A 27,485-nucleotide genomic window follows, 5' to 3' on the forward strand; every position below is an offset into this window, starting at 1 on the left:
GCCAGACTACACCTCCCAGAATGCCCAGGGCCCCAGCCCCGCCCCTCAGGGCGGAAATGCCTCCGGGTTTTCTGAGCCTCTGGGTATTAACTCCTGGGGTGCCAGAGCGAATCTGGAAGAGATTTGCCGTTTTAGGTTGGCACTGTGGGCCCTTGGGCAGGTATGTTAACAGCTGGACACTTTAGCCACGTTCAAGGTCTTCCGGAACTGTGAAGGTGGGGAGGAACGCAGGAATAAAATCGAAAGTGCTGCCATTTAGGTGTAAGACTAAAAGGGAAATGGCCTTTGCCATAATACCTTACATTGGATTATAGTGCATCTCGATGATTTGTTAACAGAAACAAATGAAAACTCGCTCTAGAGGAAGATCACCACCTTAGGCTTTATATTAGCTTTAAATTTTAGCATTAATTCAAATGCTTGTAAGTCTCCGTGTTTTTGACCATTTGAGTTGATCGTTTGGGTTTATATCCTTGTTATTAAAACCGAATTTGAAACGTAGCAGTATGTTCTACTCTGTTCTTAAATGTTATCCCAACTTGTTGTTCACATTCCATTCTGTTTATTTAAAGCACACAATTTGAGGAATTTTAGCATATTCAAAGAGTTGTGAAACCATCAATTTTAGGACGTATTTCTCACCAGAGAGGAAACCTGGCGGTGATTAATAGTTACTCCCAACATTCCCCCAAAATTTCCAGTGCAGGGCAACCATTAATACCTATTTCCTGTATGTATGTGTGTGTGTATATATACATATATATTAAGCATTTCTTGTAATGATACAGTATATGGTCTTTAAAGGCTAATTTTATTCCCTTATGTTTTCAAGTTTCGTCCATCTTGATGCAAGTATTAGCACTTCACTTTTTCTTGTTAAATATATGTATGGCATTGTGTGAATTTATTCATCAGTTGATGGCCATTTGGGCTGTTTCCATTTTGGCCATCATAATGCTGCTTTAGACAGGTTTGTGTAAGTTTTTGTGTGGACATAGTTTAACTCCTCTTTGTTATACATCCAAGAATGCTGTCATATAGTGACTCTACCATTGTTGGACAAATTACCACTTGCCAAAGCCTTTGTACCAACATACATTCCCAACATCAACGTACAAGGGTTCTGATTACTTTCATCATTAAAAAAAAAATTCCAGATATCTGGTGGAGGTGTATGGGTGATCTATGGCTGAAACTCTAACTTTAATGACATTTTTTCGTTTGAACTTCATGATTGGAATAATTCACGTGACACCTGGTTTGTTTTTTAATCACTTTATAGAACTTTTTTCTTGCGTGGAATCCCTGATGTTCTTACAACCCCTACCACTTTTATAGGATTTATCACCACCATGGATTCTATGATGAATGGTGAGATTTGATCGCCAACTGAAGCTCTTACCACATATCTCACATTTATAAGGTTTCTCCCCTGTATGAACTCGTTGATGAGATTGTAGCTGTGAAGACCTACTGAAGACTTTACCACACACATCACATTTGTATGGTTTCTCTCCTGTATGTACACTCTGATGAAGTTGAAGACTTGAGGCCTGGCTGAAGTGCTTGCCACATTCCCCACACTTATATGGTTTCTCTCCTGTATGGACCCTCTGATGCATGTCAAGGTTCAAGCTCCACTTGAAGCCCTTCCCACACTTCTCACATTTGTATGGCTTTTCTCCAGTGTGAACTTTTTGATGGGCTTGAAGATGTGAACTTCGACCAAAGCTCTTCCCACACTCTTCACATTTGAATGGTTTTTCGCCGCTGTGGACTCTCTGATGGGCCAGAAGATTTGATGCCTGCCTGAATACTTTCCCACACTCCTCACAATTATACGGTTTCTCCCCCGTATGGATTCTACAATGAATTTTAAGATCTGCTCTCCGACTGAATCCCTTCCCACAGTCTTCACATTTGTATGGTTTCTCACCAGTGTGGATCAGTTGGTGAATCTGAAGTCGGGAACTCTGATTGAAGCCCTGCCCACACTCCTCACACTTATAAGGTTTCCCTACAGTGTGAGCCTTCTGATGGATTTGAAGATATGAACTCTGACTGAATCCTTTCCCACACACCTCACATTTATAAGGTTTCTCTCCTGTGTGGACCACTAGGTGAACTTGATAATGGGAGTTCCTCCTGAAACTCTTCCCACACTTCTCACATTTGTATGGTTTCTCTCCAGTGTGAACTCTCAGATGTGCTTGAAGATTTGAACTTAGAGTAAAGCCTTTGCCACACATATTACATATGTATGATTTCTCTCCAGTGTGGACTCCGTGATGGGCCTGAAGACTTGAAGGTCGACTAAAACCTTTACCACACTCCACACATTGGTATGGTTTCTCTCCTGTATGGACCCTCTGATGAATATATAGATTTGAGCTACAAATGAAGCCTTTACCACACTCCACACATTGGTATGGTTTCTCTCCTGTATGGACTCTCTGATGGGACTGAAGATGTGAATTCCGACTGAACCTCTTACCACATGCATCACATCTGAATGGTTTTTCCCCATTATGGACTCTGTGATGGTCCTGAAGATGAGCTGCCTGACGGAAAGCCATCCCGCACTCATCACAATGATAAGGTTTCTCTCCCGTGTGGGCTTTACAGTGAACAGTGAGTGTTGATCTACAACCGAAATCTTTCCCACACTGCTCACATTTGAATGGTTTCTTTACAATGTGGACTTTCTGATGAGTTTGCAGATGTGAGCTCTGACTGAATTCCTTACCACATTCATCACAGATACAGCATGTTTCTCCGACGTGAACTCTTTGATTAATATGAACCACTGAGCTATATGGGAAGCCTTTCCCACATTTACTACACATATGAGACCTCTCTTCTGAGTGTAACTGCTGAAGAAGATCAAAGGTAGACAGATCACTGAAGGTTTTCTTCTCACACTCATTACGTGGGTAAGGTTTTTGTTCTGTGTGAAATACACTGTTTTTTTCCAACGTTGATATCTTCATACTGTCTTTTTCAAAATCATTGCAACTAGTATATATTTCACTTATGTGTACTCCATTATCATTGGGGTGATATGAAATACAATTGATAGTCTCCACATCCCCTTTGTACTGACATAATTTAGTTCTCATGGATATTTCCTGATATCTCCTTAGATAATTCTGTGACTCAGTCAAAGAAATGTCCCTAAAAGAATCATAGGCTCTCAAAGTTGGAAACTCTAGATTTCCAGTATCATTCAGACCATCCACTTTATAATTTAATATATAATTTTCATCTTCAGAAATTTGAATAGATAGTACTCCTTCATCTTGACAGGTGGAATAGTGTTGTCTGTGGAACTGAAAACTATTTATCATGGAATCCTGACATCTGTTTAAATCACTGGCAATTTGTTGCCAAATTTTCCAGCAGGAAAGCTCTTCATGTGATCCTCTGTCTTCAACTGTTCTCAGCTCACTTTCATTGTTCTCTCCTGTAAAGATAGAGAATTCAGAGATATTGAAACTCAGGATGGTACAGCTTATAGTATCACCATATAAAAAACTTTTTATATACTGACAGAAACTAAGAGCTAACCAACCATTTAGCTTGAATGAAACTCACTGAAAACAAAAACTACGTTATCTATAAGGGTAAGTGTTTTGTAGTGCTTACAGATATAAAGTGTCTAGTATTGGTAGGTACTAAGAAATAGATGCATAGATGAATCTCAGTTTGACTTCTGGGAATCTCTGTACCTCCAAATCCCACTCTAAGCTGACTAAATCAGACAAACAAAAGGGAGTTTACAAATAAGATGTGAAATCAGAAAAGGACTGAAGGTACACCTTACTGAGAAGCTGAAAGTTTATGCAACAGGCAGAACACCAAGGGGGTTAATGCTGTGGAGAAAAATCAAAGATGCTAAGAATCACTCGTGGTGAAAGAAATCAAGAAGACCTACATACTGGATCCTTCTGAGGCTTTTGTACTGTCTCTCTGATATGTTTTACTTTCCCAAGAAGGAGTATAGAAAAAAATGCTGTCTTTTGAAAATAAAAAGGAAAATTGTGGGATGCAGATACACTGACAGATGAATGATTTCCAAAAGGAAGATTATTATTACTGAGCTATGAAATTAAGTCAAACTGTGAAACAAGTATTTTTATAAATAGGCTAGAAATGATTAGAGAATCATCATAAAGCTTTTATAGGTATCATTATATAAAATGCCTCTTACAGGCATACATATAAGTCTATACAAAAATAAAATATTTGCAGGGTGATTGTAAGATCCATTCCTTGTATGTGTGTTGATTTTGATAAAAGCTGTGTTAACAGCTGGGCAAATTTGTAAGGAAAAGACTAACTCAAAAGGTGACTATTTTCTGAGCATTGTCCTTCCCTGATGTAGGGCTACGGAAACAGAAATTTTTCCTCCTGGAGAGTGTTGTCTAAGAAGTGAACATAAGAATCCATATTAAAAAAAAAAGATCCTCAACAACCTGAAACCTATATAATGTATAAAACACTGTTAACTTCAATAAAAATTTAAAAATTGCCACCTCGGGGCCTCCCTGGTGGCGCAAGGGGTTAAGACGCAGCACTGTGAAGCGATCCCCAGCCAGGGAGCTGACCCAAATGGCGCAGCAGACCTCTCCTGTCTCACCCGCGATCCCCCTCAGTAGTGTATTTCAATCAGTCTGCCTGTTCTGCTCCCCACTCTGTGTCTGGTGAATTCTCTGACCCCCTACACCTCTAGCCTATACCCCAGTTCTTGTGTGCATAAATAAATAAATCTTAAAAAAAAAAAAAAAAAAACTACACAGGAAAAAAAAATTTGAAAAAAAAAAAGAGCAAAAAAAAAAAATCCCACCTCAAATAAATATGCTCTGCTACTAAGGGGTCAAGGAAAATCACATGGAAAGCGTGTTATTCAGTATGGTTCTAACTACAATGCTACAGCTTCTGTACAGATTCCTATACAAGTTGATGAGAGTCAATGTGTAAAGAAAAGCAAACACACACAAAAACCATAACTAAAATTAGGTTAGAAATTATTTCAAGGGCCTCCCCGGTGGCACAGCGGTTGAGCGCTGGGTTGCGAAGCTGCCTGCAGCCTCTGCAGCGCCAGTTCGATCCCTGGCCACCGGGCGAGGGTCCCACATGGCGTGCAGACCTCTCCTGCCGCCCACTGCTCCCCTCAGCAGTGTACTTCATCAGTCTGCCTGCTCTGCTCTCCCCTCTGGCTCTGGTGGATTCTCTCACCCTCCCACGCTTCTGACTGTACCCAGTGCTTGTATAAATAAATGAATAAATCTTTTTTTTTTTTTAAAAAATCATTTCAAGACAAAAAATATTTTGAAATGTCACCTATTGACTCAATTTATTAACCACCTATTAGAGATTTCCATGGAATTCAGATTTCCCTATTCATAAACTTAGTCATAAACTCAGAATTCAACATTCACAGACCTACTGCCAAGAATCAGGAATATTATAAGCACTGAGGATAGAGAAATAACCAAAACAGACAAAATTCCTTCATTCACGAGATTACACTCCACTGAGGAGAGTTGGTAAACAAGTGAACAAAAAATACATGTCAGGTAATCAATACATACATAGAAAACAAGAGAGGGCATACAATGTCAGATTTCAAATCAATGTCTTTTCATTAAATCTCCCTCTGGCTTTCACAGCACTCTAACATTAGCCAGTTTTTGCCATATTGTTTTCTATTCTTCCTTGGGCGATCTTACATTTTCTATCCTGTTCGTTTCATTAAAAATTACTGATAGAGGGCCTCCCCGGTGGCGCAGCGGTTGAGCGCTGGGCTGCGAAGCTGCCCGCGGCCTCTGCGGTGCCGGTTCGATCCCCGGCTGCTCCCCGGCCACTGGAGGAGGGTCCCACATGGCGCGCAGACCTCTCCTTCTGCCCACTGCTCCCCTCAGCAGTGTACTTCGGTCTTCTGCCTGCTCTGCTCCCTGCTCTGGCTCTGGTGAATTCTCTCACCCTCCCGCGCTTCTGACTGTACCCAGTGCATGTATAAACAAAACAAACAAACAAATAAATAAATAAAACATGCCTCTAAAAAAAAAAAAAAATTACTGATAGAGGGACTCCCCGGTGGTGCAGCAGTTGAGCACTGGGTTGCAAGCTGCCCGCAGCCTCTGCAGCACCGGTTTGATCCCCAGCTGCTCCCCGGCCACCGGAGGAGGGTCCCACATGGCGTGCAGACCTCTCCTGCCGCCTGCTGCTCTCCTCAGCAGTGTCCTTCGGTCCTTCTGCCTGCTCTGCTCCCCGCTCTGGCTCTGGTGAATTTTCTCACCCTCCCATGCTTCTGACTGTACCCAGTGCTTGTATAAATAAATAAAAATAAATCTTTAAAAAAAAAAAAGATTTATATTTATATAAAAAAATTACTGATAGAATTCATCAAGTAAATCTATAATTTGTTAGTAAAACAGAAGTAATATTTAAAAAAGAATACAGACAGGGATAGCAGCACACTGATCACTTAGCATTCTTCACACAAGACAAATCAGATGCAAAACATAACTGCTCACAAATACCAGAAACATCTTCTATTGTCTCTCCAAATTAGCAAATTTCAGACCAAACTCAGGGAACCATTTTAAGGGCACCAAAGACTAAAACAGCAAGGTCACAAAGACATTCCAGAGGGAAACTGTCCTCACCCACAGAGACCAGATTCCTGAAGGTCTCCAGCATCACATCCTGGTACAATTTCCTCTGAGTGGCATCCAGAAGCCCCAGCTCATCCTCTGTGAAGGCCACGGCCACATCCTTGAAGGTCACTGCTTCCTATAACAAACACATACAATCCTGATCTTACAAGCAATATTGGAAAGTGGTAGCACAGAGTAGGTAGGGAAGATGGGAGAAAATTGCTCTGGCTCCTGAATAATGTGTTGGCTCCCAGCCCTTCTCCTTCTACCCACAATCTCATCAAAAGTGCTGCAAGGAAAAGGAAAGCTGTGTGTGTTACTTGTGTATTGCTCAGTGAGCACTGTTATAAGTAAACTCCCTAATTATAAGTAACCTTCTACACCCTGAACTAATATGGTTTTACTTTTTCCATTAATATCTCCAACTGCTTCTCACAAATACTGACATATTAGTCCCAACGGTGGTGGAGAGCACCTGCCTTCCACAGAGGTGGGGACTAAGGGAGGCGCAGTATATACAGTATGTGGAAACAAACCCAAAGGGCACGGTGGGTCTCAGAATGAAGAACCCTCTCTCTTTCCTCCCATTTCCTCTTTCACTTAAATGCAACCCTCTGACTCCACAAGCTTGGTCTTCTGTGTGAACTTGAGCAGGTTCCGCACTTTTCACAATTCCCTTTATTTATATCCAAAATAAAGGTAAAACTCAACGTCTCCTTTTACAGTTCCTCTGAGGTGTCAATGAAGTTCCAGGTCCTTTAGGGCCAATGGAGTTTAAATTAAGAACCTGTGTGACTTTGATTAAAGAAAAATGCATACATACTTTTTAGCAGTGACCCTAATGTAGCATCTGCATAGATGCACACCTGAAACTTACATGTCATAAACAATGTTACTTCAATTAAAAAAAATACACAAAGTAGAGTTTCTGTGTCAAGCAGCAGTGTGATCCTGAAGCACTGAGTCACATATTCTACCAACAAAATCCAAAGCACCACATATAATACAGTTCAACTGTGAATAACTAGTATGCTAAAAATGAAATAGGGTGGTTTTTTCTAACTGATTTTTGAGAAAAGGTTAAATCGGAGAACGGTCACTGTATTGTTTCTAAAACACTTAAAATCCTGAACTACACATCTAGGAATACAGAATAGTTTGACAAATAGATAATGTGATTAAGAACATGATATAGGAATTAAAAATGAATATACAGAAGCAAAAGAACTCAAGTTAAAGGTGTATCTGTGTTATGAATACAAATACACAGCTGTGGATACATATGATGAAACAGTTACAGAAATGTGAGAGGAGCTAACTGATGATAACCAGAGATGTAGTAAAATGGAAGCGTTCTCATTTCTACTAAGCTTTTCACTTTTATTTGTGAAAACAAAAAACAACAGAATTAAAAAAAATCCTAAAGCCAAAAAACCAAGTAAACAGAAACAGAAAAAACTAGCATCTGACACGATTAAAAGTTCCCAAATGCCTTGACTCTCCTTGAAAGAAAAAACATGTCCAATTTCTGAGACCCGAGATGACATTTTTCAGCAGCAAGCCCTACTCACCTTAAACATGTTCATTTTTCCTTTTTCCTTTTTCCTTCTGGGGAAATACAGAGCCCTAGGGAGAGAGGCTGGGAAAGGAGAAAGGTGTCATGGAAACTGGTCCAGTCAGTCACTAACTCCTGTGGCAGCTCCATGTGAAGCAGCAAAGAGGACATGCAGCCTGATGAGCAGGGCCTGGCATGGATAGCAGGGATCCCCTCAATTCTCCCAGCAGTAATTCAGGGAACAACCTACAAACAGCCCACAGTGGCCCCATCACCTTTGTGCCTGAAGTGCACACAGTAGTAATTCTTATTCAGCATATGGGCAACACTGAGACAATACTATGTAGAGTAGGCTATGGCATTGATATGCATTAGCTGAAATCCTGCCTGGGCTATTCACTAGCAGCATCAGACAACATCTTTGCCTCCACACTGTCATCTGTAGGTGAGGCAGAGGCACTAACATCCTCATGGGGTTGTTGTAAGGTAGAAAGTTCTCAGAACACTACAGGTTTAGTCTTGCAACTACAGTAAAGCAGAGGATAGTCTACAGTTTGTTTTTTTTTAAAAGATTTATTTATTTATGCACACAAGAGCTGGGGTACAGGCCAGAGATGCAGGGGAGTGAGAGGACTCACCGGAGACAAAACAGGCAGACTGACTGAAATACACTGCTGAGGGGAGCAGCGGGCAAGATAGGAGAGGTCTGCTTCACCAGGTGGGCTGGCCCCTGGCCAAACTGGTGCTGCAGAGGCTGTGGATTGCTCTGTAGTGCGTTGCTTAACCTCTTGAGCCACCAGGGAGGCCCAGTCTGTAGTTTGAAGTGATCCATATGATGTGATTTCTACCAAAAAAATATTTCTATCAACAGAATATAGGGTCCACAGGTTGTTGCTTTGTCGTGTGAGAGTCTCATAACCTCTGAAAAATCTCTGGTTGATTCCTAATAATATTAACTCAACTATCATATTTAAATTATCACAAGCAACATTTTACAAAGGGGATATATTATGTGCTTGTTTTAAAGCAGGAAGTGCCCTTTTCATGAGTATGTACAAAGGAAAAGAAAACTATAAAATCTGGGCCTCCCCGGTGGCGCAGCGGTTGAGCGCTGGGTTGCGAAGCTGCCCGCAGCCTCTGCAGCGCCGGTTCAATCCCCGGCTGCTCCCCGGCCACCCTGCCGCCCGCTGCTCCCCTCAGCAGTGTACTTCGGTCCTTCTGCCTGCTCTGCTCCCCGCTCTGGCTCTGGTGAATTCTCTCACCCTCCCGCGCTTCTGACTGTACCCAGTGCCTGTATAAACAAAACAAACAAACAAACAAATAAATAAAACATGCCTCTATTAAAAAAAATTAAAAAAAAAGAAAACTATAAAATCTAACTTTCAGTAATAATAAAAAAAGTTTAGCTTATCTCATTCTTCCTTAGTGAAATGCAAATTTCAATCAAAATTACAAAAACAGGGTCTCCCTGGTGGCGCAAGGGGTTAAGACACAAGGTATGAAGCTGTGGGCAACCTCTGCAGCACGAGTTCAATCCCTGGCCTCCCAGGGAGCTACCCACATGGCGCAGCAGACCTCTCCTGACTCGCTGCTCCCCTCAGCAGTGTACTTCGGTCAATCTGCCTGTTCTGTTCCCCACTCTGTCTCTGGTGAATCCTCTCACCACCACCCACCTCCACTCCCTCGCGCCTCTGATATGTACCCCAGCTCATGTATGCATAAATAAATCTTTTTTAAAAACTACAAATCAAATTTTGAGAGTCCACACCTAATTTAAACAGAGAAGACAGAAATCTGAAAAAGTACATTGTTATTAACAAGGAAATGCATGAGAAATAAATTGGTGACACGAGAAAGTTTCTGAGCAAAAACATGACAAGTCCTACTGACATGGGGCTCTGTGGCCTCCTCTCTGCAGCGCTCTTTGGGAAGAAGTAAGGGATGGGGAAGAAAAAGAGGATGTAAAAAACCCAGATGTTTCCATTCCCAAGTCACAGTGACGTCCCCTGGAACCAGCTAGAAGCAGCCTGTCCTCCAAAACCAAGGTCAAAAGAAGTGTTGACCAATCCGGTGTCCTGGGCTCACAGAAATTCACAGGAAAGCGGGCGCTTCTCGGACAACAGCAGTATTAGTAACAACAAGCCGTGTCCCCGGGTTCTGAACTTTTTTACGTGCACTATCTCCGTTTTCTCTTCAAAACATCAGATTAGGAACGTGTCACTTTGCTTTCCCTTTTACAAAAGAGCAAGCGAACCCACAGAAGAGTAGCATACCTCGCACAGCGTGAAGGCGGCGGCTTCACGCAGGGGGGCGAGTCGCGTCAGGGGTGCACGGAACCCCGGGACCCTCCAACCCGCGAAGCACCCCCCGCCCCCGCCCCCCGGAGGGCCCAGTGCAAAGAAGGGAACCAGGGGGCTAGTCGCCACCCCCGGCCCTCAAACCTCCGCGGACGGCCGCTCCTCCCCTTTCTCCTCAAACGAACGGCCGTTGGCTTTTGGCCCCGGACGCGTTTCGGGGAAGTTCGAGAATCTGGGTCGTGAACACCCGCCCTGACGCACCACGACCGCGGGAAAGACGATCACTGCCTCGCCGTCCCCCGGGGGCGGAAGTGCCTGTGGCGCCCCGGGGCGTCTGGACTACATTTCCCAGAATCCCCCGACACAGAGCTCCTGGAGCGCAGGTGCCTGAGCGCAAACGGAGCGCTGGGACCTACGCTTCCCAGAATGCCGCGGGAAACGTGAGCCGCCGTCGGCGCTGATGCTGCTGTACGTGCAACTACCTGGGGCTCACGAGTAGTTTTCCCGGAAGGGAAGGCCGCGTCGGCGCTGTTCTTCAGCACGACGCTCCTGGAACTTGCGGGCGGAAGTCGACGCAGCGCCCCCCCCCCCCCCCTTAGTGCAGAAATGCCCAACCTACCAGTGCTACTGGTTTTCATTCAGGTGTCCCTGAGGTCCCGGCCAAATGTCTTGCCATTTTAGCATGTCGGCCTCAGGGAGTGTAGATTCTGGTTTAGAAAGGCTGAAACTGAACAGTACTTGAAACATTTCTAGAGGCTAAGCGACATATGGTCATTGCCTACCACAGATTCTTCGTGGTAACCACAGGGAACTTCCCCGAAGGATTAAGAGCAAGGGGAACTGGACCTTTTTCGTAGGGACGGAAACCTAAGGTCAATTTGAAATTGCTTAAAGGTGAACGTGTTTCCCTGACATGTAATCGCTTGCAGAAGCCAAAGAAAATGGTGATTTTTTACATCATTACGAATATATTTTTGTCTTGATATTTTACTATAACGAGGCCTCCTTTCTTTCCCTTTCCTTCCTCTTTCATCCCCTTTTCTTTGCCTCTTTATTCATATTCCATTATAATCATTTATTTTGATGCTCAGATTACTCAGATTTCCCCAGTAAAGTTATATCCAAGCTGGATCTTTTCACATATTCCAGTGCTCTTTCCTAATTTCTGATACAGCAAAATTTCCAGTCTCATTTTGTATTTTCTTTGCCCCAGCCCTGATCTGCCATTTCTTTAAGAGGCCATGATAACTTTTATTATTGAAGGCATTTAGAAGTGAAGATCTGGTTGCTAGGTGTGCTCATTGCTTCTGGGGGTCATTGGGACTATGCCCGTTGAGATCAAAGTTAAGAAAGACATGTGGCTACACATGTAAATCTACATGCTTAGATTTACCATGTACATATACGTCCACCTGAGATGTGCATTTGTCTATTCACATACTGTTTTTTTTTTTTCCACATACTTCCAGAAATGCTAATTTTTTTTAAACAATTCCAGGGGATTAGAGAGTGTTACCATGATAATGAGGGGATTTTTCCCAGGCCAAGTCTCACCCATTGCACTTTTTAAAAAAGTATGCTAAAATCAACAGATGTTGGGAATCTGAAAAATTATTCTGAAGTTTATCTGAAAGTGTAAACATGAACTGATGACTACGCAATGAAGGTGCATTGCTCAAATCTTATATGAAGGATTCAAGCTTATTTTTTTTAAAGATTTATTTATTTATGATTACAAGAACTGGGGTATAGGCCAGAGTTGTGGGGGGGGGGGTGAGAGGATTCACCAGAGACAGAGTGGGAAACAGAACAGGCAGATAGACTGAAGTATACTGCTGAGGGTGAGTCAGGAGAGGTCTGCTGCACCATGTGGGCAGCTCCCTGGCCGGGGATTGAACTCATGCTGCAGAGGCTGTGGACAGCTTCACAGAACTGTGCTCAACCCCTTGAGCCACCAGGGAGGCCCAGGATTCAAGCTTATTTTAAGGGAAGTTTCTTGATCTGCTGAGACCTAGAGAGCTGCTGCTATAATTGAGACCAAGTCCCACGGCTCCCCTAGGGGAAGCAATGGTTTAAATTTGAGGACCAAAAAGATGAGATGTCCCCACTAAATCAAGCAGGCAGGTTATGAAAAAGGGTAAATTCCTCCTTTGCCTTCTTGTTCTATTCAGATCCTCAGTGGATTGTATTAGGTCAACCCACTTTGGGGAGGGTAATATACTGAGTCAGTACTGATTTACTCTCATCTGGAAACATCCTTATAGACACACCTTTAATGTTTAATCTGGGCATCTTTGGGCCAGTCAAGCTGACACACAACATTAATCATGACAGTAGCCAAGTTTAGCGCTAAAAGAAATCCAAGGAGGCTAGAAATGACCATGGAAATAAAGTTCGTGGTGGAAAGTAGTACAGCAACCGCAGCCCACAAAAGCTAGGGGAACCAGATACAGAGCTGGCAGTTCTGAGGATGGACAAGAAACAAGAACATTGGGACATGTACTATAATACAAGAGCCAGCTCGTTTCTCTTGACTATGAAGAAAAAACAGTGCTATGACTGTCTTGCGTCCAATATGGAGCTCAGTTCCCCCTGGATGGTAGATATAAACCAAAAACCATAAATGCAGTTTTTTTACATTGTAGGAATAGCAAATCATTTTGGCTTAATCTACTGAATTTTCTGCAACAACTGTAAAAAAAAAAAAAAAAGGCCCCAGATTTCTGATGGCATGTGTGCAGGAGTTTAACACAGGTCTGAGATCACTATCCTTAGAGAAACCTGTATGCAAGGCTAGCTGCTGACTGATATCATGGGATTATGTGGAGAGGATTCCCACAATTTCTAGGTAAGAGTACCTCATGATGCCCTAAAATAAGGTACAAAGTGATTTATGCTGAATATCTAATATTTTCTGGAGGTAATTTTTTGGTACAGGCTATATGTGACCATACTCCAGAGGTACTGAGTCTCTAATAGATTTTTCTGGTGGACATTTCACATGTGTTATCACAATTTTTTTTAAAAGATTTATTTATGTATGCATACAAGAGCTGGGTGTAGGCCAGAGATGAGGGAGGTGAAAGGATTCACTAGAGACAGAATGGGGAGCAGAACAGGCGGACTGACCAAAATACACTGCTGAAGGGGAGCAGCGGGCGAGACAGGAGAGGTCTGCTGTGCCACATGGGCCACCTCCCTGGCCGTGAATTGAACTTGTGCTGCAGTGGCTGTGGATTGCCCCATAATGCTGCCGCCCAACCCCTTGTGCCACCAGGGAGTACCCTGCTGTCACAATTAAATGCTAAAGGAATTTAGTACATGGTATGATTTTAGAGACACCTTTGGAAACTTACACTTGAGTTCCTCCAAACTTCCTCCGATGTACCTTTCCCCTCTTTGCTCATCTTACTTTGTTTTCTTTCACTATAACAAATCATAGTCATGAATAGAACTATGTGAAAAAGACAAAAATCTTATTTAAATGAGGTCAGAAGGCTGGAAAAGTGTGCCCATGCACACTTAATGATCTTGTATGACTACAGAACAATCTATATTAACTGATCTTAACTGCAAGGAATAATCACATAGCACTTATTCAAATTCTGTAATAATTTACTGCTTTGGTAATATTCAATTTTCAATGAAAAATCAAAGCATAACTCATGAAATTAAAAAAGGAGAAAAAACACAAAATGATCCTTAACAAGGAAAACAATATAAAAAAGTATCTCTTTACATGTTATCTTTTGTATGTATAAAGATTTTTGAGTATTATTATGCTATGAAGTCTACAATATATGATCTCTCCAAGTCCATATTACGTATTTCACCTATGAGCAGCTAGCTATCTGCCACTTTAAAGGCTTCAAGTTAATATATGAATGTGTCAAAAAACTCAAATTCTTACAGAAGAACACTTTTTCCATTAAAAGAAATCCAGACATCAACAGAGAGCTCTTTTTTGGCATTTTAATGTCATAAACTGCAATTATACAATTTTCAGATCAAAAAGATGTATAACCTCTCTCCTGAAATACTTCCAAATTATGCTTTATTTACTGCTACCAGTTGGGAAAAGCATGTAAATATGTAAATGTCAATCTTGCTCCAAAATACATAATACAATTGTTAAATTCCCTTAAGTTTTCTTTTCTTTTTGGTATTTGTTTCATGAGTGTGAAGAATATGGCACAGCCCCTACCTGAGAAATTCTGATAAAAAAATGCTATATGGAAACAATCTTCTTGTATTACCAAGGGTTTCTCTGCATTTCAGTAAGAGTTCACTTCCCTGACTTAATTTCATTTTGCAGGCTTCCTCATTGGAGACAATGTTCATAGAGTATACATTTTCTCCTTTGGTTATTTAACAAATAAGTACCCAGCAACCCTTCTTATGGGAGTCAATATTTAAGCTGTGTAGATTCAGAAACAAAGTCTCTGTCCTCATGGAGCTTACACTCCCGTGGACATTCATGCCCATCATGAAATTTTGGTTAAATGTCAGCTCAAATTCTTTTCCTTTCTAAATACTATGTCCTAAGTGACATCTGATAAATATCAAAGTTCTGACTGAAGCCCTTACAGTACCACTCACAAAGGTTCTCCATTGTGTGATGTGGTGAAAGCTGGGACGCCTTCAGCACTACTTCACCAACTAAAACAAAACAAGTATTTTTGTTCCTTTGAGTCCTAAAAATCTTAAGTCCTAATGATTACAGGTTTGCACACATATTTTTTAAAAAACATCATTTTGTAGAATTGTTTTCCCCTGATGACCTTTTGATGTTCTTACCACTCTGACCACTTTCATAAAATGTATCACCAGGATGAATTTTGTGATGACTTACAAGATTTGATCTCCAGCTGAAGCACTTACCACATATCTCACAGCTGTAAGGTTTCTCTCCTGTGTGAACTCTTCTATGATACTGAAGCTGGGAAGACCGACTGAAGACTTTACCACATACATCACATTTGTATGGTTTCTCCCCTGTGTGAACACTCTGATGAAGTTGAAGACTTGAGGCCTGGCTGAAGTGCTTGCCACATTCCCCACACTTATATGGTTTCTCTCCTGTATGGACCCTCTGATGCATGTCAAGGTTCAAGCTCCACTTGAAGCCCTTCCCACACTTCTCACATTTGTATGGTTTTTCTCCAGTGTGGACTTTTTGATGGGCTTGAAGATGTGAACTCCGACTGAAAGTCTTCCCACACTCTTCACATTTGAAGGGTTTTTCTCCACTGTGGACTCTTTGATGGGTTAGAAGATGTGAGGCCTGACTGAAGACCTTCCCACACTCCTCACAATTGTACGGTTTTTCTCCTGTGTGGATTCTACAATGAATTTTAAGATCTGCTCTACGATTGAATCCCTTCCCACAGTCTTCACATTTGTATGGTTTCTCACCAGTGTGGACCAGCTGGTGAATGTGAAGTCGGGAACTCTGATTGAAGCTCTGCCCACACTCCTCACACTTATAAGGTTTGCCTACAGTGTGGGCTTTCAGATGAATTTTAAGATATGAACTCTGGCGGAAGCCTTTTCCACACACCTCACATTTATAGGGTTTCTCTCCTGTGTGGACCACTTGATGAACTTGATAATGGATTTTCATCCTGAAGCTCTTCCCACATTCCTCACATTTGTATGGTTTCTCTCCTGTGTGGACTCCTTGATGGGCTTGAAAACTTGAACTGTAAACAAAACCCTTACCACAAACATTACATAAATATGGCTTCTCTCCAGTGTGGATTCTCCGATGGGCCTGAAATTGTGAAGGTTGAATGAAGCATTTACCACATTCCTCACATTTATAAGGTTTCTCGCCTGTGTGAACCCTCTGATGAATATGAAGATTTGAGCTACAAGTAAAACACTTTCCACAGTCTACACATTTGTATGGTTTCTCTCCTGTGTGGATCATGCAATGATTATTAAGTGCTGATCTACGACGGAAGTTCTTACCACATATGTCACACTTGAATGGTTTCTCCCCAGTGTGGATTCTTTGATGTTCTTGAAGATGAGAAGCATGAATGAAGGTCCTTCCACATTCTTTACAACTGTAAGGTTTCTCTCCTGTGTGCAGTTTACAGTGAACAGTAAGTGTTGATCTACGACTGAAGCCTTTCCCACACTGCTCACATCTGAATGGTTTCTCAACACTGTGAACTTTCTGATGAATTTGCAAGTGTGAGTTCTGACTGAATTCCTTTCCACACTCATCACACTTAAAGCGTTTTTCTCCCAAGTGAACTCTCTGATGAATATGAAGGGCTGAGCTATAACAGAAGTTTTTTCCACACTCACCGCATGTATGAGACTTCTCTCTTGAGTGTACTTGTTGATGAAGATCAAAGTTAGAGCCATTACTGCAGGTTTTTCTACATTCATTATACTGACAAGGTTTTTGATGGATGTGAGATATAGATAGTCTTACCCCAACTTGGCAGGAAGAATCACCTTGTTTGTGGAAATGAGAACTTTTTATCATGGAGTCTTGACACATGGCTAAGTCATTTGCAATTTGTTCCCAGATCTGCCAGCAGGAAAGTTCTTCAAAGGATTCTGCTTCTGAAAGAGTCTTCATCTCACATTTAATCCTCCCTCCTGTAAGAAAAGAAAATTCAAAGACATGGATAAGTGAAAACTTTATTCAGCAGTCCCAGATTCCACATTTAGGAGAGAGCTAGGGGTATCCAGGAGGTATTCAGGTGTCCTTTTCCATTGTGTATCACGTTTCTGATTTGCATGCTAATGGAAATCAAGAGGTGGCCTACCTGGTTCCTCATGTGTCCATACATACAGAAATCCATTAGGCCACACCAAGTCTCCAATGTGAGGTGCAGGTTAGAAGACTTTAAAAAAATTTTTTGATAATAGAGAAATAGAAAAGGGGGTAAAAATGAACAAAAAAGGAAATGATTTTTTTTTTTAAGATTTTTATTTATTTTTATACAAGAACCGGGGTACAGGCCAGATGCGTGGGAGGGTGAGAGGATTCACCAGAGACAGAGCAGGGAACAGAACAGGCAGACCGGCAAAATACACTGCTGAGGGGAGCAGCGGGTGAGACAGGAGAGGTCTGCTGTGCCATGTGGGATTCTCGCCGGCCGGCGGGGATTGAGCCCTCGCTACAGAGGCTGCGGACAGCTTCACAGTGCGGGGCTCAACCACCTGTGCCACCAGGGAGACCTGGAAATGATTTTTTTTAACTTGAAAAGTAAAAAATTGATAATATGATTCAACCTGTTAACTTCTGGCCATTTCTACTGAATTTCAATGTCAGTATAGAATTTTAGTAAACTATATAATTAATAAATAATGTAGCTATGAAAATTATGTAGATACTAAAAGAGGAATCAGAACTTTAAGGAACAGCAATAACAAACAAATACTTTGCATTTTGCATATTTATATATTCAAAGTATTCTAGAAGAGTCTGCAAAACACTTAATCTTATTTTCTTTCTTTTTTTCACTTTGACACACAACTTTATCAGGTGATATGGAGCCTGGGGCCCCACCTGTTGTGGTGCTGTTGGGGGCGTCCAGCTTGGGGCCTCTGGTGTCCTGTTGCCTGAGAGCCGCTTGACATTATTTTCTTTGTAGTAGTACATGCTAAATGAATTGGCTACATTTAGAAACTCTTGCTGACTTCTTGTATAATTTAAATTGAGAAATGTGTTTTCTAAAAGATTTATACTTGTTGATATTTATCTTTATACAAAGATACCTAAAATCTTTGAGATTTTTTTATGAATTCTTTAATTAATGTTTCAAAATGATCTTAAAATTCAACCAGAAAACAAACCACTCAAAAAATGGGCCAAAACCTCCCCAGTGGCGCAGTGGTTGAGCGCTGGGTTGTGAAGCTGCCCGCAGCCTCTGCAGTGCCGGTTCGATCCCCGGCTGCTCCCCGGCCACCGGAGGAGGGTCCCACATGGAGCGCAGACCTCTCCTGCCGCCCACTGCTCCCCTTAGCAATGTACTTCAGTCCTTCTGCCTGCTCTGCTCCCTGCTCTGGCTCTGGTGAATTCTCTCGCCCTCCCGCACTTCTGACTATACCCAGTGCTTGTATAAATAAATAAATAAATCTTTAAAAAAAAAGTTTATTTATGTATGCATACAAGAATGGGGGTACAGGCCAGAGGTGTGAGGGGTGAGAGAATTCACCAGAGACAGAGGGGAACAGAACAGGCAGACTAACTGAAATACACTGCTGAGGGGAGCAGTGGGTGAGCCAGGAGAGGTCTGCTGTGCCATGTGTGTCAGCTCCCTGGCCGGGGATTAAACTCATGCTGCAGTAGCTGCAGTAAGCTTCACAGGTTGCGTCTTAACCCCCTGCGCCACCAGGGAGGCCTTACACTTTCCTATTTTATAACCACTGTCCAGAACAGTAAGGGAGCATAGTCGGAACTCAACAAATGCATGCTGAGTGAATAAATGAATCCTAGTTTGATTTTTTTTTGTCAAGTATAAGTCAAGCCCAGGAAGGAAAACATCTTTTCTAGTTAAGTTATTTGAAACAGGAAGTGGACAGAGAATTAGTAGTGTCAGGAAGCCAAAATACTACCAGAGACAGAGGTCCACTAAGTATGATGCTAAGGAGAAAATCAAAAGTGGCAAGAATTGTTTGGGGGTGAAAAGAGAAGAAGGTAGCTTATCACTGGATCCTTCTGGAACTTTTGAAGTGTCTCATTTTCTGTGGAAAAACTGTAGATGTCGATAAATTGGACTATCAAAACAATTTTTCAAATTGAAAAATCCAGCCCTCTAGTGAGTTGGGAAATAATTTAAAAGGTTTTAATAAACATGAGAGAAAAGCAGGACAGAAACTCTAAGCGCATCACCACTGACAGAAATGGGTCATTACTGGAAATGCCTTACAAAGCTCAGATACAAAAAACAAAACAAAACCAAAACAAAGCTCAGATACATAACATACATAACATGAATTGTGTTGTTTGGTTACCATGAGAGATGAGTTTACTATAGTTCATCATGCTCAAAAAAACTTGAAAACTTTGGTTGTAAATGCCACCCTGTTCTGAAATTGTTCAAATGAAAAGACAAAATCCTAGAGTAGAATTTTGGAAAAAAAAAATTACCAGTGAGTATTTAGGCATTTTAGTTCATGGTTATATTTAACCATGAGTATTTAGGTATTTTAGCTCATGGTTTAACAAAATGGTCCAAAAAAACAGCAGCAAAAAAGCATGTTGCTCAGTGTGGTCACAAGCACTATGTTTCAATTCCCCTGGAATATGGGTCAGGCATGCATATATTATCATGCTTCCACGCCAAGGGCATGTGAGAAAGTAACTGATAGAGGACGTAATTGAAAAAGCATCCTGCAGAAGACAAAAAATGTTCTGCAACATCCTCAGTTTTTCTGGTTTGCACGTGACGGGCAGCTATCTCTATAAACCAGAGACACTGACGTCTCCCATCCATTAACACATTCACTAAGCCTACAAATATTTATAGACACCTGCCACAGAGCAGACTACTGGAGGCACTGAGAAAAATAACAAAATAGGCAAAATTCCTCACTTGTGGGGACTACAACCCAGTTGGGAGAGAGGTGATATTCAAATTAACAAAAATATGTGAAATGTAAGGTAGCATAAAAGAGTCAAGGGAAGATGGCATTTTACACAGAGTGGCCAGAAATGTCTTTTTTGTAAAACTGAGCAAAGGCCTTAGCGATATAAGCTTGGGAGCTGGATTTCACACAAATGAGTATGTCTGGCAGAGAGACACCAGTAAGGACAGAGGAAGGATAACTGTCCTCTACAGAAAACACATTCTAGGGGCCTCCCTGGGAGTGCAGTGGTTGAGTGCTGGCCTGCAAAGCTGCCCACAGCCTCTGCAGCGCCGGTTCGATCCCCGGCCACAGGCGAGGGATCAACAGACCTCTCCTGCCGCGCCCGCTGCTCCCCTCAGCAATGTATTTTGTCAGTCTGCCTGTTCTGTTCCATGCTCTGTCTCTGGTGAATAGTCTCACCTTCCCCAGCTTCTGACTATACCCAATGCTTGTATAAATAAATAAATAAATCTTTAAAAAAAAAAAAAAAAGAAAAAGAAAACACATTCTAACTTTTAGAACCTAAGAATATTTCAGGTTACAAGGCAAAGGGGAATTAAAGTTGTAGATGGAATTAAGGCTGGTCTTAAATTGGAATCCCATCCTCTACCAGGAGGTGGGTTTGATGTAATCATAAGGGTCCTTCAAAGGGAAGAGGGGTGCAGAAAGAAAAATGTGACACAGAGAGGCAGGAAGAAGCAATATTGCTGTTGTAAAAGTAGAGAAAGGAGGCCACAACCTATGGCATTCAGGTAACCTCTGGAGTTAAGAACACAAAGACACAGATTCTCTCCTAGAGGCCTTCAAAAAGAAATGCAACTGTGATGATACCACACAGAACATCTATAAGGACTCTCGTCCGCTTGGTTCTCACCTGATTTCCCATCTCTTTTGATTCCAGTCTTCATCATGCAAAGCTTTTCTTCCAATTCTAAGTGAAATATATCATGTTTGAAGGGGTGAAGCCCTATGAAAATGCAAAGTCAAATATTTAAAATGAACACAAGAAAGGTATATTTTATTGGAAATTTGAATTTCTATTGCTTATCAATTAAGCAAAAGCGGTACTTTACATATATTTTAAAAATAACCTACTCAAACAAAGACTAATACCTAAGACCTTGAGACAAATACATATATATGTATATATTATAAAAACCTATCACTCTCCAATGTTTATTTTCATTAAATCTCCTACTGTTGGTTCCTACATCACACAATTGGCCAGAGTTTCTGCCACATATTAATGTCTTACGAAAACCTCAAATTTGGGGCCTCCCCGGTGGTGCAAGGGGTTAAGATGCAACCTATGAAGCTATCCACAGCCACTGGAGCATGAGTTCGACCCCCCCCCCCAGGGAGCTACCCACATGGCGTGGCAGACCTCTCCTGACTTGCCACTGCTCCCCTCAGCAGGGTATTTCAATCTGCCTGTTCTATTCCCTACTCTGTCTCTGGTGGATCCTCTTACCCCCTACACCTCTGGCCTGTATCCCAGTTCTTGTATGCATAAATAAATAAATATTTTAAAAAATAAATATTTAAAAAAAAAAAAAAACCCTCAAATTTTCTCCCTTATTTTCAGTTCATTGAAAAATGCTGATATAAAAATCAGGTTCACACACACAGGTGACCATATCACAACCCCCAATTTCTTGAATATCTGAGGACACAAAGCCAATCCAGGGGACTGACATTCGGTTAGAGAGGATGCCTGCGCTTACCCACAGAGACCAGATTCCTGAAGGTCTCCAGCATCACATCCCGGTACAACTTTCTCTGAGCAGCATCCAGAAGCCCCAACTCATCCTCTGTGAAGGCCACGGCCACATCCTTGAAGGTCACTGCTTCCTACAACAAACACATACAACCCCGATCTTACAAATAATATTAAAAAGTGGTAGCCCAGAGTAGGTAGGGAAGAAGGAAGAAAATCTGCTCTGGCTCCTGAATAATGTGTTGACTCCCAGCCCTTTTTCCTTCCATCCAACACTGATGGTCCCCAATCTCAGCAAAAGTGCTATAATGAAAAGGAAAGCTGTGTGTGTTACGTGTGTTACCCAGGGAGTACTGTTAATACTAGGGAGTTATAAGTAAGCTGCAACACCCTAAACTAATATGGTTTTACTTTTTCCATTAATATTGCCAACTGCTCCTTACAAATACTGACATATTAGTGCCAACAGTGGTGGAAAGCACCTGCCTTCCACAGAGGTAACTTGAGCAGGTTCCTCACTTTTCACAATCCCTTTTATTTATTTTATTTTATTCAAAGTAGAGATAAAACCCAGTGTTCTCTTTTACAATTCCTCTGAGGTGTCAGTGAAGTCCCAGGTCCTTTAGGGCCAATGGAGTTTAAATTAAGATCCTGTGTGACTCTGATTGAAGAAAAATACATATAGACCTTTTAGCACTGACCCTAATGTAGCATCCACATAGCCACACACCTGAAACTTACATAACGTCATAAACAATGTTACCTGAATTTAAAAAAACACACAGGGCCTCCGCACTATAAAGCAATCTGCAGCCTCTGCAGCACGGGTTCGATCCCCGGCCAGGGAGAAAACCACATGGCGAGGAAGACTTCTCCTGTCTCACCCGCTGCTCCCCACAGCAGTGTATTTCAGTCAATCTGCCTGTTCTGTTCCCCGCTCTGTCTCTGTTGAATCCCCTCACCACCTCATCTCTGGCCTGTATCCCAGCTCTTATATGCATAAATAAATAAATCTTTAAAAAAAAATAAAAATAAAGAAACACACAAAGGAGTGTTTCTATGTCAAGCAGCAGTGTGATCCTGAAGGACTGAGCCACAGATGGATATTCTACCAACAAAATCTGAAGGCACCACATATAATATAGTTCAACTGTGAGTACTAGTAAGCTAATCACAAAAAAAGAGTAGCATGTTTCAGAACTGATTCCTTTTAGGAAAGGTTAAATCAAAGAACTGTCAGTGCAGTGTTCCTAAAACAGTGAAATCCTTGAACTTCATATCTATGAATACAGAATAATTTAATGAACAGGTAATAATTGTGATGAGAACCTGATATAGGAATTGAAAATGAATATACAGAAGCAAAAAAACCGAAGTTAAAGTTGTATCTGTGTTATGAATACAAATACACAGCTGTGGATACATATGATGAAGCAGCTTCAGAAACATGAGAGCAGCTAACTGATGATAACCAGGGATGTAGCAAAATAGAAGGGTTTTCACTTTTATTTGTGAAAACAAGAAACGACGGGATTAGGAAAAATCCTGAAGCCAAAACCAAGTAAACGGAAAACAGAAAAAACTAGCATCTGACCCAATTAAAGGCCCTCAAATGCCTTGACTCTCCTTCAAAGAAAAAAAAAACTTCCGTCCAATCTCTGAGACCTGAGATGACATTTTTCAGCAGCAAGAAAGGCAAGCCCTACTCACCTTGAATATGCTCATTTTTCCTTTTTCCTCCTGGGGAAATGCAGAGTCCGAGGGAGAGAGGCTGGGAAAAGAGGGAAAAAAGTCATGGAAACTGGTTGAGTCAGTCATTAACTCCTGTGGCTGCTCCATGTGAAGCAGCAAAGAGGAAATGCAGTCTGCTCAGCAGGGCCTGGCATGGATACTAGGGGCCCCCTCTCTGCTCCCAGTAGTAGTTCAGGGGACAATCTGTCCACAGTGGCCCCATCACCTGTGTGCCTGCAGTGCACACATTAGTAATTCTTATTCAGGGCATGGGCAACATTGAGACAATATTATGCAGAGTAGGCTCTGGCACTGATATGTATTAGCTGCTCCTCCCATCTAACACGAGTGACTACTTCATTAATAGTGACAAATCCACTATCATTTTCTTTCTCTCATTTATTAGATAAAAATTAGCACAATATTCACTCTTCAAAATCCTTCTGCTTCTTGACAGTATGAAATCCAGAACAAACTATCACTGCTTAAAACTCTCCCCAATTCCACCTAACACAAATCAAAACAACAAAAACTGCCCCTCCTAATAGTCTTTTACTAAGACATCCCACCAATCCCCCTGTTGAATGGGCTTTCTTGCAGCAGTGAATTAAAACAACTAAACCCTTTCAAGGTCTGTTCTTGGTGGTATCTGGCTAATGGCCACTGAGTGCAAATAGGCAAAATATAAACAAATGATGAATCTGGAAAAAGAATATACAATTTTTTTTAGTACTATTTGTTCAAAGTCCAGGCCACCTATATGCATTGTGCTTACTTTGTACTATTTGTGTAAGTTTATAATCATAGAAATAAAAAAATTAAAGGTTTTAGGAAATAGTAATAATAGTAAGTCTGCTGTTGACTATAACAAAATAACTAACAGTAACTACTAGGAGCTACTGGTCAATCTTCTCACTTTTAGCAGAAGTCCTCTGGTAGAAAATAATGACAATGCACCACCCAAATTCTGGGAAAAATATATATTTGCTTCTAAGTCCCTCCATTTTCACAATATTTACCAGCCACCTTCTCCTCACGGCAGGATTTCACAAGGAGATCTGACAATAGACAATGATTAGAGAGGAAGAAAATTATCGGAAGGAGTAAGGCTCTGGTTATTATCCAGCTCAGTTTTTAACCTGGGCCATGCAGCTAGGTCAAATTTCTAAGTCTCAGTTTCCATATAAGTCCCTTTCTTGAGCTTCTTGAATTTTCACTTGCACAGGAATCATCCCTGGACCTTGTTGGAAGGTAGATTCTTGGGTCCCATCTGCAGAAATTCTAAATTACAAGGACTCATATGGATTTCAAGGTTGGCCTTCTCTTCCCAAGTTATGCAAAAACCACTGATTTGTGAACCACAATTTGTGCCATCAGTAACAAAGAAAACAGCCTCTACTAAACAGAAATTCACAAGTAACTACATTCAATTTTTCACAATTTGAATTTTCAAATTCATCAAATTTTTCACCTCTTGTAGTCATGATAACTAAAATTTTTCTTTACATACTTCTGTGTTTTCTGAATTTCCCTTAATGATAAGGTTACTTCCACAATATAAACATTACTTGAAATAAAACAAACGAATCATTAGAGGAAACAATTTCAAAAATTTAACAAATAGCCTAAACCTTACTCTTAAGGCAGCCCACAATCAAGTCCCAACTTCCTTTAAGGATATGATTCTAGACTCAGTGCTAGAATCTCCCAGTGCTCAAGGAGAATACACAAAAGAGATTAACGGACTCAAGTGTTGGACTCAAGACTGCCCAGATTCCAAGCCCAGTTCTTTCTCCTGCTAGTTGGATGAGTGGACAAATAACTTATGTTCCCAATAGCTCAAGCTCATCTTTAAAGTAGAAAAAAAGCAGTACTTCTTATAAGGCACAGCGTGACATAGTGCATGTATTTGTGCAGCCCTCATAACTGGATTTAGCAAGAAATCACCCCATTTCGGAACACAGGTCCCACACATTCTCCAAACGATGTGCCTCTCTTAGACGAATGCCAAATCCTACTCGTGTGGGACTCCCTGGCAGCTGCCTCCGTGCAGTGTTTTTTGAGAAAGTAGGCTGCGGGAGGAAAAGAGGTTGTGAAACGCCAGGATTGTGTTTCCAGCCCCAGTAAATCGCTGACGTCTCCCGGTGCCAACTACACGCAACCCTTTTCTCTCCAAAACAAATCAGAAAAGGTCAGGAGCATCCAGCTTCCTGGGTTCCCCGGCGCTCACCGCGAAAGGGGGGCTACGCAGAGAGACCCAGTATTGCTGACAACAATCCATATCCCGGCAAGTCTGCATTTTTCTTTTGCTCTATCTCCGTTTCGCTTCACGAGATCACATTCTGAAAGTGTGGCTTTGCCTTTTATAAAAGAGCAAGGAAAGGAACAGAGGGCTGGCGAGTCGCGTCAGGGGTGCACGGAACCCCGGGACCCTCCAACCCGCGAAGCACCCCCCGCCCCCGCCCCCGCCCCCCGGAGGGCCCAGTGCAAAGAAGGGAACCAGGGGGCTAGTCGCCACCCCCGGCCCTCAAACCTCCGCTGACGGCCGCTCCTCCCCTTTCTCCTCAAACAAACGGCCGTTGGCTTTTGGCCCCGGACGCGTTTCGGGGAAGTTCGAAAATCTGGGTCGTGAACACCCGCCCTGACGCACCACGACCGAGGGAAAGACGATCACTGCCTCGCCGTCCTCCGGGGGCGGAAGTGCCTGTGGCGCCCCGGGGCGTCTGGACTACATTTCCCAGAATCCCCCGACGCAGCGCTCCTGGAACGCAGGTGCCTGAGCGCACCTACGCTTCCCAGAATGCCGCGGTCCGAGTCGCGCTTTGCACGGCAGCTGCGGTGTGCGCCAGGCCCCGCGCTCCCCAGTGCTTGTCCCCGAAGGGCAGGCCGGAAAGGGAACACCGGCTTGGGCGCTGCTCTTCTGCCTTACACTTCCCGGAACTTGGGGGCGAAAAATCGACGCAGCCACGCCCCTTCATGCGGAAATGTCAAATCTCCCGGAGCTACTGGTTTTCACTTTCGCGTGTCCCTGAGGTTCCAGGCAAATGTCTTGCCATTCTAGCTTGTCGGCCTTAGGGAGTGTAGATTCTGCTTTTGGAAAGGCTGAAACTGGATAGTTTTTTCCAGGGGCTAAGCGACATACATCCATTCCCGATCATAGATTCTTTTTCTTTTTTAATCTTTTTTAAAAGATTTATTTATACAAGCACTGGGGTACAGTCCAGAGGCGTGGCAGGGTGAGAGAATTCACCCAAGGCAGAGCAGGGAGAACAGGCAGAAGGACTAAAGTACACTGCTGAGGAGAGCAGCAGGTGAGACAGGAGAGGTCTGCTGCACAATGTGGGTATCTCCCCTGGCCGGCAGGATCGAACCCACGCTGCTGAGGCTGCAGACAGCTTCACAGCGCTGCAGTCAACCGCCTGCACCACCAGAGAGGCCCCCATCACAGATTCTTCTAGGTAACCCCAGGGAACTCTCCAAAGGAGTAAGCGCAAGAGGGAACTGGGCCATCTTTGTGGGGACTGAAACCTAAGGTCGCTTTGAGATTAATTAAAAGAAGAATGTGTTTTCTTGGCATCTACTTACACCTTGCAGAAAGAAAACCCTTTCCCAAGAAAGATATCCTAGGCCTCACGTTATTTTTGTAATTTTTATTTTGTAATTTTAAAACCCAAGTAAGTACTGTGACTTATTTTTGATTGTGGAGCAGTCCAGATGCAAGAAGTCCTTCACTTAGGAGGAATATCTCAACACATCCATACCACTGAGTGCCTGGAAACTTTACTTAAGGTCCATGGTCCTCACTTCTGGGATTTATAACACTTTCTGGTGGGCAACTATCTCACAGGTACATCTACAGAAGTTCCTACCTCCTGCTCACCAGTTCTAAAAACGACAATGTCATCAATGTGCCAACTGAGGGCCAG

The 27,485-nt window shown here is 42.3% G+C and overlaps 1 protein-coding gene across 18 annotated transcripts; it reads right to left on the reverse strand.

Annotated features, from left to right (window-relative positions):
* Positions 1-60: 60 nt before the first annotated feature.
* LOC119249395 (zinc finger protein 234-like) lies at positions 61-26,271 on the reverse strand. Of its 18 annotated transcripts, XM_037516703.2 has the most exons (7): positions 26,093-26,271; positions 25,790-25,919; positions 25,507-25,631; positions 23,539-23,599; positions 21,836-21,962; positions 20,986-21,078; positions 14,285-17,132 (listed from the first exon to the last, which is right to left on the reverse strand). In XM_037516703.2, the coding sequence occupies exons 2-7, from the start codon at positions 25,856-25,858 to the stop codon at positions 15,265-15,267; spliced, it is 2,343 nt and encodes a 780-aa protein (XP_037372600.1). In that variant the 5' UTR covers positions 25,859-25,919; positions 26,093-26,271; the 3' UTR covers positions 14,285-15,264. The 18 variants fall into 18 exon arrangements, with proteins under 18 accessions (XP_037372598.1, XP_054553192.1, XP_037372596.1 ...); XM_037516701.2 differs by lacking the exons at positions 14,285-17,132; positions 20,986-21,078 and adding an exon at positions 61-3,463 and having other exon boundaries at positions 26,210-26,271; XM_054697217.1 differs by lacking the exons at positions 14,285-17,132; positions 20,986-21,078; positions 21,836-21,962 and adding exons at positions 61-3,463; positions 6,672-6,798.
* Positions 26,272-27,485: the final 1,214 nt, after the last annotated feature.

This window comes from Talpa occidentalis, unplaced genomic scaffold (assembly GCF_014898055.3).
Source record: "Talpa occidentalis isolate TD23 unplaced genomic scaffold, MPIMG_talOcc4v2.1 talOcc4.17, whole genome shotgun sequence".
NCBI lineage: Eukaryota > Metazoa > Chordata > Mammalia > Eulipotyphla > Talpidae > Talpa > Talpa occidentalis.